Here is a 20,366-nt window from a genome sequence, read left to right as displayed (position 1 = left end):
TAGGCCGTTGTCTAAGAGCAGCAACAGACAAGATGAAGGGAGAGATTGTATGAGTGAAAGAGGAAAATGAGGAAAAGGAAAATGGAAGGAGTACCTGGGAAGTAAAGTACAGACAGATAGAAAAGCAAAACGAATTGCTTGAATCAAAACTTCAGCCCCAGATAATTGCAGAAGCCAAAGGGCACAGTAGGAGATTGCTAGAAGCCACTGTTACACCAACTTAAAGTCTGTTGGATATTTGGGATTTATTGGATCCTCATCCCCTGTCCTCAGGGGAAGATGATAACAGGGATGATCCTCCTACCCCCATCCCTCTACCAGTAATGAAGATAGGACAACAGAGCACTGCCATGAGTGTGTGCCTGCTTCCCCCTGTAATAACTACTAGACACCAGCCTTACTGCCTGGCTGCTGTGGCAGTCAGACTGAAAACTACCTAACTGAAACCCCCTGTTTTAGCTGAAATGGAGGAAACAGCCCCCATTGTCCCAGGTGCCAGACAAACATCCCCCACCCCTACCCCCCTGGCAGAGCCAAATCTCTGGGCAGTTATTTGTGAGCAGGGATATCTCAGTCCCATAGCAAAGGGAGCAGAGGGAGTACTGGAATCATTAGCCTTAGCCAGGTTTAAGTAGTAATACCTTCCGAGGGGGTTCCCAGAATATGTGGTACGTACTAGTATATATCACAAATGATAAAAAAATGGGGAGAACCTCAGCTAACGTAATGGAAAAGAGGCCTGTCTCTATGCGAAAGTGAAAAGGAAAATGGGGGAAATAGAGAAGCACCCCCCAGTCACTTCTGAGTGTAAGTAGTTATGGAAACTGTGTTTAGATAAAGAGCTCTCCCTGAGTCAGTTAAACGGGCTGACAACTGCTGTTTTACATCAGTTGGCCAAGTTTTTCTCATCAAATCCCCGTGATAGTCCTCTGGGATCTGTACCCAGGGATGGTGGTGACACTGTGCAATTAAAAAAAAATGACGACTAAGTTGGGAGATGTTGGAGATGCAAGCTCAGGGGTGCTGACATCTACCTGCAGTGCCCCTGGACCACGCGTATGCAGGCAACCAGGGCTGGGGCTTGATCTGGTGGCAGTCAGAGTGCTAACTGCACTGCTGAGGATCCAAGTACCAAGATGACGGTGGCAGTTAATGACCACTACGTTACAACAACCCTTGTCGACACAGGAGCCCAAATGTAGGTGGTAGGTACGGACTCTGACAAAGGACAGGCTCCAGCTAGCAAACAATCTGTTTCTATTGTGGGCACCCCTGGGGAGAGTCACTGGCAAAGACTCGGGTGTACATTGACTCGTGAATCGCAAGGCTTGGCACATCGTCCTCCCACTCTCTCTGCTCCTGCTACGCTGGCTGAGAAGCTGGAAGCACCAAATTACCACAAGAGGTCACTGTGGGGCAATGCATCGGCGATGCCTTCGGGGTGGCCGCTCGGCGGATCCTGCGGCCGGGCTGTGGACACTCGTCTGAACACATCCACAGTTTGCTGGGGTAGAGACCGAGAGAAAAAAAAATTCCCAGGCAGGAATTGATCTGCTGTGGAGTCAGACGGACAGGGGGGAGAAGAACAGGAGTTGTGTGCTGTGATGGGGACTTCAGGATGTCGGAGGGCACGTATTCCAGGGTGTGGTGTAATGGCCTAACCACCCTATCACCTACTGTAGGAATGGACCCCACGACATGATGAGGACCCCAAAACTTTTAAAGAAACATGTAAATGTGTACCAACCACTGGGGCTCATCCACCCTAAGCAGCCCCTCTCACTGTACGTCCAGGTGGGAGAGCAGGGATGCTGGTGGGGACAAAGGCAGCAGGGGCCAACACCCTAACACTGCTTTCCAAAGCACGGCAGATTGCTCAGCACAATTGTTCAACTTTTAAAAGGTGTTATTAGCAGCTAACAAAGGGCTGGTAGCAAATGAATCTATGACCCAAGCAAGAGGATGTAAAACTGCATGTGCTACTGTCTATTCTTAAGCTTATTCTTGGTGGCAAACCACTGCCTTTAGGTGTAGCACAAGCTTTCTGAAGTGGATCCACCAGCAGCAGAGCTGCTGAGGCTCCCGTGCTTCCCAGAGACACAAGGGATGCCTGCAGTGTGACAGAGGAAGAAGGACAAGCACTCTCACCCTCAGCTAGGCAACTGTTTTGCTTGTAAGCTCATGAATTAGCGACTTTGTGAGTTAAAGAGTGTGTGAATTAATGAAGTAATGAATTAGCAAATTGATAAGTTAGACTAGTGCATTGGAAGGGGATAAAGCCCTTGTTTGATTTTTGTGTAATGAACACAGGAACACGGGAGTTTTGGTCTCTTCCCCTTCCCCCTGCCTACTGTTGATTGTCTTATGTATGCCACAGCCCCCTTATTTTCTGAGGATGGACAATTATCCCTACAGTACCAGACAGGCAGAATTCAAATTAAACACATTGCTGCGCTGTCATCTCAAGGTCCCTTCTGATGGGGCGAGACACAGAGCATCATTCTCCAAAGCAACAAACTCAGTAATGTCTGGTTTTGTCACTGTCTCTCAAGAGAAGCAGGCTATGGAGACAGAGACGTGTTTCAGCACAGCTGGTTAGCAGATACACTCTCTGTGTCTCTTTTTGGGCTGAATGAAATGCTCTTTCAGGAACTGCATCCAAGAAGCACAGCAGACTTCATGGAGAGCCAACACAGAAACTCACTCTTGGTTTTGTGTTGGAGATCAGCTTTGGAGTTTTCCTTCACAGAAGCTGTCCTACATCCCAGTCCTCAGACACGGTTTGCCCTGCTGACTCACTGATGTAAAAAGCACGAATTTTCAGGTAACACAGAAAACAAGCTGCGGCATTGCTCAAACTTCTGCTTTTCAGAGCTGCGTCTAGGAGGAGGACACAGCTCTGCAGGTCTCCTTTGATGATCTACGCCACCACAGGTCATCAGAGGAGCAGTGGGAGGAGCGGTACTGAAGGAGGAGTAGGCGGCATCTATGTGTAATCCGGCTGGTATGTAAAGGCTCCCATGAGAGTGATGGCTGGAAGCTTGTCACCTGTGGTCCGTGTAGGGTGGCCCCTGCTCCGTCTGAAGACTCACAGCTTCTAAGCACGTTGAGTGCGCTGGGAGCAGGCAAGAGGCTGGGAGCTGTGTCAGATGAAGCACCCATGCATGCTGAGCCTGAATCCCGCAGCAGCACTGGGAGGAAGAAACGCGTGATAAAAGTGGGTACGGTACTCCTTGCTGCAGGGTACAGACACCCCCAGCTTCCCACCTCACCTGATATCTAGGGATGGTTGGAGCCTGCTGGGGGCTCATGTTGGGGTGTTGTGAAGAGACTGCTGAGGCTTGTCTGACCCTTGGACAATTACCCTGTTGACTACGTGTGTTTGGGGGGGGGGGAGAGCTCTACTAGGAAATGTCACCTTGATGACACTTCAATGAATACAGCAAATTTTTGAATTCAGGATTGGGAACAAAATCTTTCAGAAATAAATTCATAGAATCCCTTAGACATAGACCAATTAGAATTAAAGAAAAAAGAAATTGGGCAGATTATGGATATCCTAGACCAACGTACAGGTCAGCAAACACACACAGAGAGAGAAGAACACCCCCTGTCAGTGGAAGATGGGAAAATAGACATGGGAGGGTGATATTTGCCATGAAGGCAGTTGTGGCCTTCCATAAAGTTGGAACTCAATTGCTCCTGAGGCCTTGAACGTAAGTAACATCTTAAGAAACAATATCTTTCTCCTTCTGGGGTAATTTCTGGGCCCCTTCCAATCTTGTCTCCTTAGCTGTTATTTTAATCTAGTGAAAAGGAGATTGGAGGCAGTGCTCCTCATCAGTTTAATCATCAGGCCATTTTCTTCCCCTCTCCTTACTGTCTCTCTTCACCACTCAACACCTTGTTTCTTTCATGTACCACTACCCCTTGCTTTAATAGCGTTTCCCTTTATCTTGGCCTCCAGCCTGTAGTTTAAGGTGGTTATTGTGAGAGGTAAAGCATATAATTTCCAGTTTTCTTAACTATAGATATTTTACCTTTGAGGGTTTATGAGATTTGGTCTGCACTACACTTCCCCTCTAGTAAAGCTTTTTGAAAATCCAAGAGGACGTGACTATTGCTTTCCATGATAAACATGGAGTGCCTCATGCCCAAAGCTGTTTGCACTTCAGTGAAATCTGAATCAGAACAGATGATAGGTACAGACCCGCCCCAAGCTATTTACTGCACTTGCTTAAGTCAGGGGACCTTCCTTATCTCCATCTCTGAGAACTGCTTGGGAAAATAAGATGTTCTTGGGAGAGTAAGATGTTATTTACAAAGCTTTTTTCTGTTAGATGTGCTGAGTATCCATGTGGTATTTGAAGAGATATTCGTTCTAGAGAACAAATGGCAAGGCTGTGGCAGAGCCAGCAGCTTTATCCATGTGGCTTAACTCAGGGATGCTAACACTCGTTCTTTTGAAGACTTCACCTTTTTGTCATTGTCATTAAAAAGCAATGCCTTTAGTGCCAAGTACAGGTGAATGTATGTTCCACGTGAATGTGGTGCAAAGGCACTACTGCCCTGAGATACCAGCAGACTCTTGGTCTTCTCCTCTCACAGAGGGGCAGCAAGGAGTCCCCCTTCTCCTTCTCCCTTTTCTTATGAGGAGGCAGGGACAGAAACAGGGGCATCTCCTGCACATGCTCTTGGGTGAAAGGGAAAATAAAGCTGACAATAGGAGAGAATAGACAGAGAAAGAAATGGAGAGAAACACCTTCAGTTTACTTCTGAATGCTTGAACAATGCGTTTGGTGTCACTCCAGCTGAACAAGCAACGTCCTGTGCCCGCAATCCCCACCACAGTCCTTGCACAGTCCTTGCAGCCTCCCACTTCCTTCAGCGGCCCCTTTGCAGGTTTGTCTCTGTTTCCCTCCCAGTCCTAGCCCTAACCCTAACCCTACACCTTGGTTACAAGTTGAGCCTTGTCTAAAACCCTCAGCCCTCATTCAAGGTGAAAAAGTCTTGGGGAAGGCAGACTGTGGCCCCCAGCTGCATTTAGATGACTTTTTCTGGATTGTGGGTTTTCTGCATCAAAAGGGCAGTCTAAGAGAGCACTGGGCTTGAGGCCTGCTTGGCAGGTCATTGGTTTCTGGCTGCAGTGCAAGTCTTTGCCACAAATGCTCCTGTCAGCTGAAGAGGCAGTGTCATTCCTGGACCTAAGCGTCTCCTGAGCAGGTGTTTGACTTGCTCTGGTTACTCCCTGGAGCCTCTCGTGGGTTTCTGAGTAGCCAGAGCAACTTGTTTGTGTAATCTTAACACGTTTCCTCTTGCAGGCTGATACCAAGAAATGCCTCCCTGCTGATCCCTTCAGACACTGAAGAAGGATTTTGCCACTCAGCTGGCAAGTTTTAAAAGCAAACTGAGGAACTGCCTTCTTATATACAGCTTGCAAGCTGGTGCTTTTGCAAAATTGCCTGCTTCATTTCAACCAGAGCAATCCATAGCCCTCAATGCTATCCTGGAGACAGCTTAATGCTTTGAGTGTCACCCTTGCAAATGACCTCTCTCCCTTATGTTGAGCAGCAGAGATGTCAATGCTAAGTGTCTGTGGTATTGTATCCCTATTTCTTGGTCCTCAGAGCCACATTTAATTGTGTTCCTTGGCAGCAGGAGGAAATAAATGTGCTCGTTTCTCATTTCAGTATCACCACGGAGGTGTGGCACTGCAAGTTAGTACCACTAGCAGCAGTCACACGCCAGAGCAAATAAATCCACTTGGCAGCAGCAGCTGCGCTTGTCTTCTCTCACCGTGCAAAACCTCAGCGCCTGTAAGCACTTTGGAGGAGACCACCACCAGGGCATGGCCGGATTCTGATTAAGCCGTCATGTCCCACTCTCCTTCACCAGTATCAGAAGGAGGAAAATGTTTCACGTGACACTGCCACATTAGGTGACTTTCTCATGGGTTTTAGCCCTTCTGTATCAAGGACTTGTGCTGAGACACAAATACAGGTCTTGAGGACTTCTGATTTCTGTGTGACAACTTCCTTTTGGAACAGAAAACAACTCCTTTAGGAAGTCCTCTAGCAAGAGGATCCATCTCTCACAATTTCTGAAGGGGAAAAAAAGTATATATCAATACAACCATCAACTCCAAATCCCTAGTATGCTCTTCTCTTTAAGACAAACCTGGTGCTTAGGCACATGGTTTAGTGGGTGACATTGGTAGTAGGGGGATGGTTGGACCAGATGATCGGGGAGGTCTTTTCCAACCTTAATGATTCTATGATTTTTATTGTTATTTTTTCTACAAAGATACAAATCCCATACTAAGAGATTTCTGACCCTCAAGCCAATGAGAACTGAAGGTGGTGCTCCCATTCTCTGGAGCAAGAACACTGCATTCGGTATCACCTTCTGTTCTCTGGCTGTCAGCGGCAAGAAGGAAGCACCAGCCCTCAGAGGAGCACTATCACTGGAGTGCTGCTACCCTCAGTTGACACAGCAGGAGCCAAGCGTTCTCAATTCAGCTTGAGAAAGACATTGAAAGGCACAGACCCCTAGATCCTTGCTTGTTCTAGGACTGGGGCATGGTCTGAATGCATGGTGAAAACTGCTGTCATTGCCAGCTGCCCACGTGACATATCCACCTTACAAAGTTATCACAGAAACATCTACAATGTGAAAAAAAATCTATAAATGTAAAATACTTCACTGTTACTTCCACGCCTTATATGTTCCTATTGTCTTGAGAGGAAACAGAGTAAAAATACAAACAAACAAACAAAAGCAAAACCTAACAGCGCTTACCAAAAAGAGAAGAAACCAAACCAAACCGAACCGAACCAAAAAAACAGGAAAGGTGGTGTCCTTAGATGCATGGTCACAGTTTTACAGTTTAGGTGACTGCTTGCTGAGTACCTAACTGCTTAGTCATCTTTCAGACCCTCCCCTCGAGCCTGGATTTGCTGTTTCAACATACTTCTGCTCCCCGTTCTCCATCGCACGGCTCTGCGCACAGATGAAAGGCAGCATAGCTCTCTAGTCTCTTCTGACTCCTGCAGCTGATTTTTGCTTTCGTTTTGCTTGCAGCAGGTGGAGATCAGAAAGGAAAAGCGATGCTGCAGCCAGTCTCTCTGAGACACACCTTTATCAGCTGAGATCCCCCAGGGCAGCCACACTCCGCCCTTAAAACCCCTCAGGCCAGCCTCTGGCAATGACCTGTGGGGGAGATGACACCCTGCCCCGGTCGGCCCAGTGAGCAAGCCCGGCCGTACAGGTATCGTACATAAGGCTTCCCGTGTGAGGCAGGATCCCAGCGCCTGCACCACTCAGGAGACAGGTGAGCCTGTGTTTCCCTCCAAAAAATTCTGTCCTGAAAGGCCTCAGGTTTGGGTCTTGTTGGAGATGCAGAAGGGGTTGGCTTTGTGGGCTTTGCCCAGCTCTACAGCTGCTGCTGGAAGCGTGTTTGAGTGGAGACAGTCCCATGCTGAATCAGAGGAGAGCGGTGTTCAGCCTGAGACTGCAGATCCCCAGAGTACACAAACTATGTACAAACTTCCAGAAAAAAGAGGCAGCTGCCTTTGAGCCAACGCAGCACACAAAGCCCACCCAAGTAGGCCCCACCAAGCAGGAGAAAGCCCTCCCACCAGCGATATACCTGATCTTCTGGAAGGAGCACAGGTGGGTCATCTGCTCCTTGTGGAACAGGAAGAAATACCAAGTGAAAAAACAAGAGCTCCAGCAGTGAGCCAGAGTGAAACATGCTACCTTAGCAGTCAGCAACAAGTTATGCAGATGTAGAAAATAAGCCAAGAGACGTGTTGTTGATTTCTGAGGCACCGAAGGAAGGACAAAACCATTACACAGGCACAGAACAAGCCTTGGGACAGATGTGGAGTGCTGGCTGCAGCACCAGCATCGGGGGCAAACACCCCCGTGGGATACAGAGCCCAGAGCTCACCCTGGTGGCCTGGTGCCCAGGTGGTGGTGGGGGCTTGGGGTGGAGAAGGTGAACAGGTGGCAAAGTGGAGGTAAGGGGCTGGCCATTTTCTTTGCAACCCTGCAGCTGGGAGCACAGCCGTGTCCTGGCAGCCCCCTGCTCTGCTCACCGGTGGCACTGGAAAAGGCTCGGGGTGGGAAGAACTGAGACCCAACTTGCTGGGTTGTCCTGGGTCAGGTCTACTTCCCCTCTGCCTTTGCTCCTCTCTAGTAATAACGGAAGTGCCAGTGTTTCCACCTTGCAGAGTTTGCCACCCAGCTGTTGGCTCGTGTCTCTCTCCTGGCAGCTCTGCTGACAGACAGTGCGGGCAGGACCCCCCAGAGGCTCGCTGCCCCTTCCCCACCTGGCCTCACCTGAGGCCAGGCTGTTCCGACACCTGTGGATGCCGTTTGTGGCGGCCTGGCAGCACCTCCTGCCTCCAGCACCTCTTTCTGCAGGAACTGGGTGCTTAGAAAAAGGAAAAGCTTCTCCTTCAGGAAAGGCTGCTCCTCTCCCGAGTGCTGGATTTACCGCCCTTACTCCAGCTGCTCCAAGAGGGGGGTGGCGAGGGCCCTTTCTGCCCGCTTGGGCTGGTGGGCATGGAGGTGCTGCTACAGAAAGGCTCTGTGGGACACCAGGTGCCTGCCTCTGCCACGGGCTGCTGGACAGCGAGCCAGGAGGCCCGGGTGGCTGCGCTGGTGTGACTGCACCATCTAGTGCTGTCCTCCGCATGCTCACAGCCAGGCCTTCTGCTGGCAGGAGGCTCAGCTGGTTTCTCACAGGTTGACACTGAATGCACCTCAAGTGCACCTAGAACTGTGTCTGAGGCAGCACTGCCATGGAAATCAGGCCCTGGACTCTTGCAATGCTATTGCTAACAGTGATCTCTAACAGAAAAAATCCAGAGTCAGTTTTAGATGATGAGCTGTGTTCAGTACCAGCATGAATCAAGTCAGGAAGAAAAAAGGCAGTGTTGGAAATAAATGCCTGTGGCTGTTCCCTCAACTCCTGTCAGGTGCTGCCCTAGCACACAGCTCCTGCTCAGGCCTGGTGCTGGCTGAGAGCAGCGCCATTCTTCTCAGGAAGAGCAGCATGTGCAGGGGGTACCAAGGGCAGAAGGGGACAAGATCGGCTCTCCTTGCACCTTTGCAGGAGTAACTCCTTGGTAGTTTCTAATAAGACTGAAACTCTTCAGGATTAACTGCAACAACACACTGGAAAAGTATAGAGTAACCCTTAAGCTGGAAGGCACCTGCTTACCCCAAAAAGCTGCCTGAAGTAAATGTGTGAGTCGTCCCAGTGTGATACAGGAGATGGCTGCACCGTGGTGGAGGAGAAGGAGGGGTGAGTATTCTTGCCCTCAGCCAGGCAACTATTTTACTGATAAATGTGTGAGTTAGTGACTTTGTGAACTAATGAGTGGGTGAATTAATGAAACAGCAAGCTAGAGAATTAATAAATTGGACAAGTCTTTTGAAAGGAGATTGAGCCTTTGCCAATGAGCTCATGAGATGGAACTTGAATCACAGAGTATGTTGCTCTGTGAATTTGGGAGACCCAAATGAACTGTGACAATCCACAAAACAATTCTCTGATAAAACTGGACTCACGTGACAAAGTCGTAACAAAATGGGAAATGCTTTAACCACGTGATTAGGAGATTAAGGTACATGACTGAAGGAAAGATTGGATTTATCAGGAAGCTTCTTTAGAAAACCTGGGGAGTGCTTCGAAACCAGGCCTGCAACAGTCAGCAGTTTGTGGCTCCCTCCCCCAGGCACTCCGGGGCAGAGGGCTGCCTCCTCCACGCCCCGCAGAGCCAGGCAGCAACCGGGCACTTGTGTTAATTTGTGTTTGTGGCTCAGTTTCTCTCTTCTCCGAGTAGATTTCCTGAGGTCCGGGGACAGCATAGGTTTTGGCTAATGCAGTAAACATGATCTGACTATAAGGCAGTCCTGCTCGCAGCTTCTTTGGCGTAAGTGCTACAGTAGTGCTACTGCAAGGAGTGGCAGCAAGCCCTTGACAGCTGAGCAAAGAGCATGCTGAGTTCTGCATCCTGGTGAATGCGGTCTGTTGCAAAGCATAGCTGCATAGCAGCAAGGCTGCACCGCAGAGGAAGTGACTTCTGTGGTTTTGGCCAAGTTCCACTAGGCCAAGCCCCTTTTCATGGCAGGCTTGTCAGAAGCCCGTCTGAGGACAACGAGTTTTCATAGATCATCTGGCAAATACACGTTAATGAAGTGAAAATACTCCTTGCTTCTTTCTGCATTTTGTTTTGGTCTTGTTACAACCGAGATTTCATTATCCAGTGGCAAAAGGCATCCGTACAAGCAGAAGTAAATGAACAAAGCAACAACCATAAAAATTGAAATTTCTGCCTCAGGTGGGACAACAGCTGGGCTATTTAAACAGACCACTCTTATCCCCACTGGTAGCGTATCACCTAGATTTCATTATGAAAGTATGATGCTGTAACTAATTAGAATTGTAATATTTAGTGTTGGAGTACAAATGCTAAACGGATTTTTTTTTCTCTTTAGTACCTAAATACTTCTAATCATTCATAGCTGCAAAGTAAGTATCTTGCTGCATGGAAACATTTGTTGCCTTGTAGGAAGCAATGAATTACAGTCAATGAAAGAATCTAACTTAAGCTAAAATGAATCCTTAGTTGTGTTTTCCTTTGAAGATTAAAAGGTGTGCAAAAACAACCAATTAAAAATACTTTAACTTGATGAATGGATCACATTGGTCTTCGGTAGCTTGTGCTGAAGATAAACAAAGCAATATATTACTTTCCAAAAAGGCAAAGTACCTAAACACATCTTCTAATAAATTTTCTTCCTGCAGAAGCAGAACGATTTTAGCAGACCAGTGACTAAGAAGATATTCGGTACAAAGCTGACAAAAAGTGCTTTTTACAGATGGCTGTGATCTTCACTTTCAGAGGCAATTATCATCTCTCTATTGACCAAATAGATTTGTAGGTGCTTAGTACTTCAGAGGTCAAGGCAGAGGTGTCTTATTATATGACATACCAGGGAAGTTAACTTTCAGGTTACTCCTTTGGAAATGTACTTAAGGTCCAGCCCACAGACTCAAACAATGACAGATTTTCACTCAGATTTTTCAGTAGTTCCTGCACAATTGTCTTTGTTAATGGTGCAAAATTCGCAAGTGAGCAGACTGAATGAGTAATGATCAAGTTGGTCATAAGTTTGTGTGTCAAAAAATTAAAGATAAAACCTGAAGTTATCTCTAACTGTACTAATTCAGGCAGGATTTAACAAAGAAGCTGGGACAAAAATGCAATTGTGCTGTAAATACCCAAATTCTCATTTCAGCTGTTAATAACTTAAGAAGTATATATATGTTTTTAATCAGAATATTGTGATCCTGCCTTTTGTAACATTCCTAACTCATGAGTAGAGGTACGCTGCCCAAGCAGTGAGAAGCAAGGATTTAAACACCCCTCTGGAGCACCACGCAATAAGGAGTATTCGCAATAAACCATTCTAACAGCTGAACAGATAGAAAAATAATCATCTCTTTATTGCGTTTTTTTTTTTTTTTTTTTCTCTTTACCAGACAGCGTTGTTTCTTAAGAACAGATAGTAACAGGTGAAAGCTCTGCTGAGCCTGCAGCTTCCCGTGGCTTGCAGCAGCAGGGCTGTCACTGCCAGCTTCTTGCCCTGGCAGCTCCCTGCCCCACGTCACCCTTCTTTCTGGCAGGGCCCCGGCTGGTGGGGACGCTGCCCACCCTGCCCTCCTCACCCCGCACATTGCCAGCAGCACCGCTGGTTTTGGTGCTCCTCCTCCCTGCTCATTTCTGCCCTTGCACCACCCACGAGCCATCTGAAACCCTCTGCAGAGCTCAAATGGGATTTGACAGAAAAAACAGCCTTTTTTTTTTTCTTTTTTTTTTCAGACTCATTATTTCCAGACCAGTTCGTTGGGGCCATTTGACATGTAACCAAGCAAACGTCATGTTCTCCAAATGACAGAGAAAGAGAGGCGAGAGCAGGAATAAGGTAAGGACCGGGGGCTGATGAACATCTCAAAAAATGGTGTGGCCGTGCATCTATTCCTGCTACAACTTGCCCCTGGGGGAGTTGAGCTAAACCCTTGTACTTTGCATAGGAGCTGACCCGGAGCTCTTGAAAGATCATCTGAATATGTAGTAACTAACAGCTGAGGTGGCAACACTCAGCAGTAGTAGTCATTTTGGAAATGAACTTGTGACTATCCCATAAACCACAGCTACCTCAAAACCCTGACCATATCCTCAATAAGGAAAGATTTATTCTTTTTTTTTTTTTCTCCCCCCTGCTCTGAGAGCATTTCAGAGTAAGTGAGATGAAATAAAAAAACACATTTAAAGAAATTACATTGGTAGATAAAGATCCTAAAAAAAGTTTTAAAATGGGCAACACTAAAATAATTGTGTAAGATGTTGTATTTTTACCTCAAAATACTTTTATACCTTGATGTAAAATCAAATGATTTTAGACCTACTAGGCTAATAGAAGACATAATAAACTCAACGCCACTTACAATAAACTTTACAATAATTGTCACATTATAATAAAAAACTTGAGATATGAATAGGTAGGGACCCTTTGTGCTAAATTCACTGTTTTAGGCTTTAGTAAGCTATTTGTTCATATGCATGAAGGAGGTTTTAGTCTGATATACAGAATACATTGCTTGGCTTTTAAACCGACCCAGTACGAATTCTTTCAGCAAGATCGAAAGAACCAACAACCTTTCACCTGCAACTCAATAAATCATATCCCATTTAATTCAGTTTTTATTCAATGAAATGATGTATAAAAACTTACAAATCTGAGAACTTAACTATACACAAAAAGATGATATTCAGTTTAAATGTATACACAGAGAAGAGCTGTGGTTTGTGACTTGCCCTCTCCCATCCCTCCCCCCCGAACACCCAGTGTCTCCATTTACGATGGGGCACTTAATTCTGTCCTTTACGCCAGAAGGTGGCCCAGTAATTGCTAGGCGGGCTTCCTTCTTGCTGTCAGTTTAGGTTTTGAGGCTACCAGCAAAAAATCCGGGCACTTTAATATAAAATAATAAGAATCAGCAACTTGATTTTTTAACACAAAGATGCAGTGCTATCAGCAGCAGTAACTAAAACTACAGAATTCATCCTTTCAGTTTTTGCAGACTTTGTCTTGGCTTTGAAAATAAAGGGACTCTCAAAGAGCAGAATTTGCCAGTCGACACTACAGATTCACTTTAAAACAACCATGATCCCCTGTTGCTAGAATGGCTCTGCACCACTTTTTCTTCATCTTAACTCATGCAATTAGACCAAATGAAACCACGGGCATTCCTTGCCTGAGTAAGGCAATAAATACAGTTTTTCCCTCTCCTTTCATCCAGAATGACTCGAAACTATAGCTAACAACACATGCACGTGCTGCACCGATGATGGTACTGTGCTCACCAGGATGTCACTTCTCCAGTTTCCTTTGCATCTTGGGTGACAACACTTACCTAACAGCTTCTGTTCTACAGGCGAATAAAAATGCACACAGCTGAGGACATTTTTAAATTTGATTCAAAATAACCTGTGCAATAACTAGTCTTGTCAAACAACTAAAATACTTTCTGGGCTGAATCTGAGAGCAGACGGCCAGTTGCTTAAAAAGGATGTGTGCATTTATTTACCTGTATCAAATATACACACAAACACTTTCCATATATATATAAATCTTTATACATATACAGTACTTTTATATATATATATATATAAAGATTGCCATCACATTATTATTTCAGCTACTTAAGTCAAAATTTGACTTCGTAGCTGCTTTGCTTGAATCAATCATGCTACCTGAAACAGATACCCAAAGGCATACTTGAAGGAAAACGTAAGGCTAAAAGAAACCCAATACCCGCAGCGATTTTTAACTCAATGAACAATTTTTGCGTTCATTGAGAAAAAAGTCTGAGGGTTTCAAGATATAATCTTAATCAACTTGCATGTGGAGTTCTAAAAAGCATGGTGTTAAATTTGCCAGATTTTCTCAAAATGCCTTTTACCGGGGAAAACTATATATATACTCTTTGCTTACCAAACTGATACTCTGTTTCTCATTACGTTCATCATCGTATCTAAATACACTTTTAAGCAATCTAAATTTTGTTTAAAATCTATTAAATTTGGATTAACTAATACTATCGACTTAGTTAGCTGGATTATTTTTCACATGTTCCTTTGTATTAAAATCAATTATGTTGCGGATCGACGCGAGAGCTTTTTGTTTGTTTCGGTGGGAGAGGCAACGTCCCATTTCCTAATGTGCCAGTACAGTTCTGGTTGCTGAAGACAACGGGTGGGAAGGAGGCTGGTGGAAAAGATGGCAGGGGTAAGTGAGGTGGAGGGGGGGGGGAGGGAGGGTTGATTTAATAAAAATGAGTAAAGAAACTTTAAAAAATTGATATAGGTTTCACATTCAGTCTAACAACACTGCTTCCTGCTCCTTTTTGATGGAGGCTAACACTGCGTTATCAGTCTCTGTGGCTTCTGTGTCCCCACCACCTAGCAGAATGGAGCGATCTTCTTCTAGCGTAAAGACAGAGTTTTGATTTTGGCACGAATGTTTGACTACTTCATTGGGAGTTGAAAATGTTTTGTCACACAAGTTACATTTGTAGGGCTTGTTGGTCTGTACTAGCATGTTGTCCATTTGACTGCCTTCCTCAAAAGTACAGAGTTCCAGAGTCTGTTTGTCCACCATCGTGTACGTGTCCATGCTCTGGTTTAGGCACACATGTCTGGCAGCCTGGTTAGCCCTACAAAAGCTTTTGTCACAAGTGCTGCACTTGAAGGGTTTGCCAGTGTGTATGTACATGTGCTCCCTCCAGTGGCTTTTCTGAATAAATTTGCGCCCACAGATGGAACATTCGTATTTCCGTCTTTTTACTTCCCTCTCTTGATCTGCCTGCTCCAAGTTGTCTATGTCTGCGATATCCGAGGGGGGCGGTGTCTCTGATTGCTGCTGCCCATCAATTATTGGAGAGTCTGAGATCTGCTGCAGCTCACTGTCACTAATCATCCCAGCTTCAGGCACTTCCATGGCATCTTTTTCAGCTGTGTTGTTACAGAGAGACAAAGAAATATTACTTTCTCCCTGCTGGCTCGATGTGAAGGGAACTCCTGTATGGATCTGCAGGTGCTCACGCAAACTACTGCGCAAGTTGAACCGTCGACCGCAGAGGTGGCAGGCATAGTATTTTGGGAAGCTCCCGTTCCTTTTCATAATGCTTGGCTTGACGTGTGCTATTGTGAGTGAAGTAGGCTGTTCATCCGAAGAAGATGCTTCCATGTTGGCCTCTTCTCCTGCAGGTGAATTATTACCGGCAGCGGATACCAATTCTGGGGATAAAGATGATGGCAAGGGGTCAGAAGTGGTCATATTTGTCCGGGTCACTTGTGGCATAGTTGTAGCTAACTGCGAGAGCTGTGAGCCTTCCGAAACCTGCTCTTGGGTCATCCGTGAAGTCTGTGGCCTTGGTTCTCGCCCGAGTTTGTCAGTTGCTGATGTAACCTTAGTGGGATGCCTTATCTGGTGATCTGCAATCTGAATGCCATATAATGAAGATGCTAATGGAAACACTTGATCCGGGTGAGAAAAAGTTCCCTGACTCGCAAGGCTGGCCTCCTGAATGAGTGGATAGGCATGCAAAAACTTTATTCCTTGTTCTAGTCGAACTGGGTCAATGAGTTGTGGTGCCATCTTCCCGGTGTACATCAGATGCAAGAGATAACTGAAGATATCTGGCTGTATGTCAGTCGCTTTCAAACGGACACATTCACTGAAAGGTGAAACAAAATGATCAGTAACAGATAAGGGAAATGTTTTCAACCAGATCTAGATAAAGATAAAGCTGTCCCAAAGCAATATGCACCTTTCTAAATTGCTGTTGTATGACAGACTTGATGTCACAGACATCAATATATTTCATAAATTCTGAAGATATTTCCCCCCCTTTTTTAAATTGGATTCAAACATGTCTGCAGCCAAATTAAGACTTGCTAGCACTGGAGTATGAATTCACAGCCCTTTAAACTTTTCTCAGTTCTTGGCCCTGAAAACACCTAAAACTCATCTGGCACTTACCTGTTTGGCTTCTACGTCCTACTAGTGTTTACAGTAACAGTTCTGCAAACGTGTGGTATCACCTCCTCTGAGCTGCACTATGACCCAGAAACATGCAGGACAGGGTGTGAATTCCCTGAGGATCTGATGAAAAAGGTGTAGCCCGAGCACATCCAACCCGTGAAGGCCAGACTCTTTATCAAGAGAACAGTAGCTTCTTTCCTGAACAGGGAGGAAGGAAAGGTAGCACCAGCAGTATGCTCGGTCAGCGCTAACAGTCCCCTGGTTAGTGTTCAGTTAAGTGAGGCACATTGGTTGCGATGCCCTCTTCAGCCTAACGGGATTGAAACCAACACCAACGGGTTGAAACCAACATCCTCCAGCTGGATCACGCTCTCTGCATCCATCACCCGCTAGGATGCTCTGGACTGAAACACCCCCTAACCCTCCAGCTGGATCTCTGTGAAGACGGAAAGGTGAGGTTCACAGAACAAGAAAGGAAATCAGGAATATCTCGGTTAGGCCGCTTTGCAAAAGGAGAGGATCTGGGATTCTGATTGTTTTTCAGTTATTCACAGCTCTTACATTAAGCATATGTTAAATAAAAGACAAATCCAGAAGTGGACATGACTGCACTGCGGTCTGAACGCTCTGACCACGGCAGGCTACCAAGCTGAGGAGGAAATTATAGCCAATTCTTTCTTTTCTTGAGGTGTACCCCTCTTGAGCTCCCTCTGACTGCTTCTGAACTCAGCTGTATTACTCAAAATAAACTGTGCAGTGCTGTCCTCCAGAGATGACTGTATGCTCCTGACAGAGCACCAAGACTGATACACCTGCTACAGTTCTGTCTCAGAAGTGCAACGTACTTCTCTCCTTGATGTTTATTTACCTTTGGACAAAGACTATTAGCCAGAGCCAAGAGTTTTGCTCACTTAAACTTTTTGATACAGTTCAAATAATCGGGAAAAAGAGAATTCCTCAAAAATCTTTAAAACAGTCTCATAACTCATCTTGTTAATGCCTTCTCTGTTCAGCTGTCCCCTCCCCACCCAAAAAGAAAGAAACAAACGAGCCAACAAAACAGCCCTTCCTGTCCCCAAAACTCAACTCAACCCTTATTTTATATTTATCTATTATTTAACTGATTTAAAGAAAACCATGAAACATACTACCCTATTTTACATGTCCATTTCTCAAAATCTCCTAGTAGATACTTACTGGGTTGCTTATAATGTTATGGCAATGTCAAGAATACTGCCAAGACTGCGTAGAATATAGGGAGTGGAGGAAGAGAAGTGCAACGGTGAAGACAGAAGCCTTTAAATACTCAATTCCAGGCGTCCTATACTTTTTAAGGATGAAGAATATTCACTGAATTATAACATTAATGTTAATGGACTTCATGTTCAACTTTGACACTTTTAAACTGAGATTCTAGTCTGCACATATGATCAGATACCATTCACTACGTCACAGTAAGAAGCAAAAAGAACATTTCAGGTTTCAAGACGTTGCTAGACCTCCCTACCACAGCTAACTGAGCAACATCTTAACAGTCAAGTCAGCCTTTCCGTAGTTACCTGGTTTGATGAACGAAGAGCATCTTGAAGTAGTTGGAGAAAGAAGCAAGGACCGACTTGTGTGCCTTGAAGTAGACATCACCGATTGCAACTGTGCAGTCACACAGGAAACCAAACTCTCTCTGAGCATTTAGTTGCTGCAGCAGAATAAGTCCATGGTTGGCCAAATCCATTTTTTTACACTCTGAAAAGCAAACGACTTTCATGTAAAACTTAACAGTAGATATACAGATGCAACAGTAGATCCCTCTCCACAGTTATTTTCCTCTAATATCTGTACGCCTTGCATCCGTAACACCTGTTAACCCCAAACTACGACAGCAATGACACCTCGCACGCAGGCAAGGACCGCTGTTTCATGACACGCAACGCGATTCACAAAGGTGCAAGTGATTTGCTCTCTCCTGGGAAATTCCTACTTTGTCCCCCAAAGCAGGAACGCCGGGGGGTGATGTGTATGGCTCCATCCATCAATGGGAACCCGTGCAACACCGGGCAAGCACCAGTGAAACGTGGCACCAACCTCAGCCAGCCTAAACCAAGACTTGTGCAGCCTCACCTGCTGCATTCCCCTACAGGCTGCGTGCGGCAGGGCAATTGTACTCAGAGTGGCAACCTTCTCTCAAGGGTTCGAGGGCAGCTTTGGAAGCAAGAATTGACAACTTTGGGAAAAAAATAGCCAGGGAAACACATTAGGAGAGTTACATATGGTTGGACGGATGCATATATGGCCGGTACAATCAACAAGTTAACCAAAACAAACGGAGCTGTGGGCAAAGTGACAGCACGCAGTAACTAACGCAGCTCTGTGCACAGCCAGGTGAAACAGCATGGCGCGGGTCAACGCAAACACTGGGCGCAGGGCACGGAGCATGTGCCCCGAACAGTGGAGATGCTCCACAAACACAAAATAAAGACGTGGTGGAAAATGGATCAACAGCAGCAGAATTACAGAAAGTTTTTTTTCCCTTGGGTTTAAGAGGAAGTTACCAAGATTTTGGGTGAAGTACAAACTGATTGTTTCTTTAGTATGTTAGGAATGATTCTTTTTTTTATTTTTCTTGTTAGGAAAGAGGACAAAGGTGTATTGCACATAGGGTAGTATGTTTAGAAGTACTTCTGCCTGCTGGAGGGCGAAAGAAGGGCTGCCCCTTCTGGGTAGCGATGATTATTTTCTTGGTCAATACACTTGATAGGAAAAAAAAATCGGGTTCTAGCTTCCTTCAGGTCCTCCCTCATCGATGCCCGGACAGTCATGTTTAACGATTATGAAAAGTAACGTGCCAGAACCCCGCCTGCCCCCCCGGAGGGGCACGCCGGCTCCGTCAGCGGTACCAGAAGCCCCGTTTATCGGCGTTTAACCCGGCGGGGGGCTCCATGCGGACCCTCGCGGGCCGTTTGCGGCCGTTGGGCTCGGCCCCGTCCCGCCGTGACGCGCCGCGGCCGTTACAGGCGCGGGGCCGAGGGCAAACGGCCCCCGCGGCGCGCGCGCGCCCCGCCCGCTCCCTCCCGCTCCCGCCGTGCGCGCGCGCGCTGCGGGGCAGCCTCCGGCGGCCGCGTGGGCGTGGCCTGCGGGCCGCCCTCATCCCCCCCCCCCCGTCCCCGTGCCGCCCGCGCCCTGTGGCACACAGCGGGCGGCGCGCTCCCATTGGCCGGCGGGGCGGAAGGCCGGGCGGCCGCGCGGCGCTCTCACTGGCTGAGCCCCGCCCCTCTCCTCCACCTCCCCCCCCCCTCCTCCCTTCGCTCCCCCCCCCCCCTTCCCGCGCACGCCACGCGCACGGACGGACGGCGACGGCGCGAGACGCAGCGCGCGCGAGACGGGAACCGCCGCGGCAGCCGCCGCCGCTGGGGCCGGGCCCGCCCCTGCCGAGGAGCCGGAGACAGGCGGGGCCGCCCCCTCCCCCCTCCCTCCCTCCCCTCCCCCGCCCTTCCTTCCCCGCGCCGGATGCCGCCGGCCGGGGGGGGCCGCCCCGCGCGGGGCGGGAGGGCGGGCGCGTGCGAGCGGGCCCCAACCGGCCGGGCCCGGCCCCGCGGCGGGAGCCACCGGCACCCCCCCCACCCCTCCCCCCCACCTTCCCCCCGTTACCCCCCCCCCTCACCCCTCACCCTCCCCTCGGGCCCATCCCGGGGCCGTGTCCCGGATGGAGCCGCCTGGCCCGGCCCGGTTCGTCAGGCGGCGGCGCCAGGCGCGGCCCGTTCCCCCTCAGCGCCCCCCCCCCCCCCCCCAACCCGCACAGCGCTCGGTAGGGCCCCGCCGCCTCCCCCCCCCCCCCCCCCCCATCCCTCCGCCGCCGCCGTCGGTGCGGGCCCGGTGCGGCGGGGCCGGGCCCCACGTGCGGGCGGGCGGGCGGCGCTCACCTGCGGGTGCGGGGCGCGGGCGGCCGAGGCGCCTGGTGCCGCCGCCGTGGTCTCGGCTCCCGGCGGCGGCGGCGGCAGCAGCGGCGGCGGCGGCGGCGGCGGCAACAACGGAGTCAGCGCGGCGGCGGCGGCGGCGGCTTTTCCTGTCCGGTTACGTTAGGGTCACATGACCGAGAGCGGAGCACAGAGGCTGCAGCGAGGAGCCCCCGCCGGGGGGGAGGGGAGGCGGCGAGCGCTGTGGCGGCAGCACCAGCACCAGCAGCGGCAGCAGCAGCCGCCACCCAGCCCCCTCCCGCCCCGCCCTCCTCCCCGCCGGGACCGGCC

The 20,366-nt window shown here is 48.2% G+C and overlaps 1 protein-coding gene across 2 annotated transcripts; it reads right to left on the bottom strand.

Moving 5' to 3' along the window:
- Positions 1-12,759: 12,759 nt before the first annotated feature.
- Positions 12,760-20,324, bottom strand: ZBTB2 (zinc finger and BTB domain containing 2; the record flags this gene model as incomplete). 2 transcript variants are annotated; one of them, XM_083827760.1, is made up of 3 exons in its annotated part: positions 12,760-15,817; positions 17,685-17,868; positions 20,043-20,324. In XM_083827760.1, the coding sequence occupies 2 exons, from the start codon at positions 17,855-17,857 to the stop codon at positions 14,455-14,457; spliced, it is 1,536 nt and encodes a 511-aa protein (XP_083683886.1). In that variant the 3' UTR covers positions 12,760-14,454. The 2 variants fall into 2 exon arrangements, with proteins under 2 accessions (XP_083683886.1, XP_083683885.1); XM_083827759.1 differs by lacking the exon at positions 20,043-20,324 and having other exon boundaries at positions 17,685-17,890.
- Between the last annotated feature and the right edge of the window lie 42 nt (positions 20,325-20,366).

The sequence above is a fragment of the Anser anser genome, assembly GCF_964211835.1.
Source record: "Anser anser genome assembly, chromosome: 3".
In the NCBI taxonomy this organism is placed as follows: domain Eukaryota; kingdom Metazoa; phylum Chordata; class Aves; order Anseriformes; family Anatidae; genus Anser; species Anser anser.
This window is presented reverse-complemented; position numbering and strand designations above follow the sequence as displayed.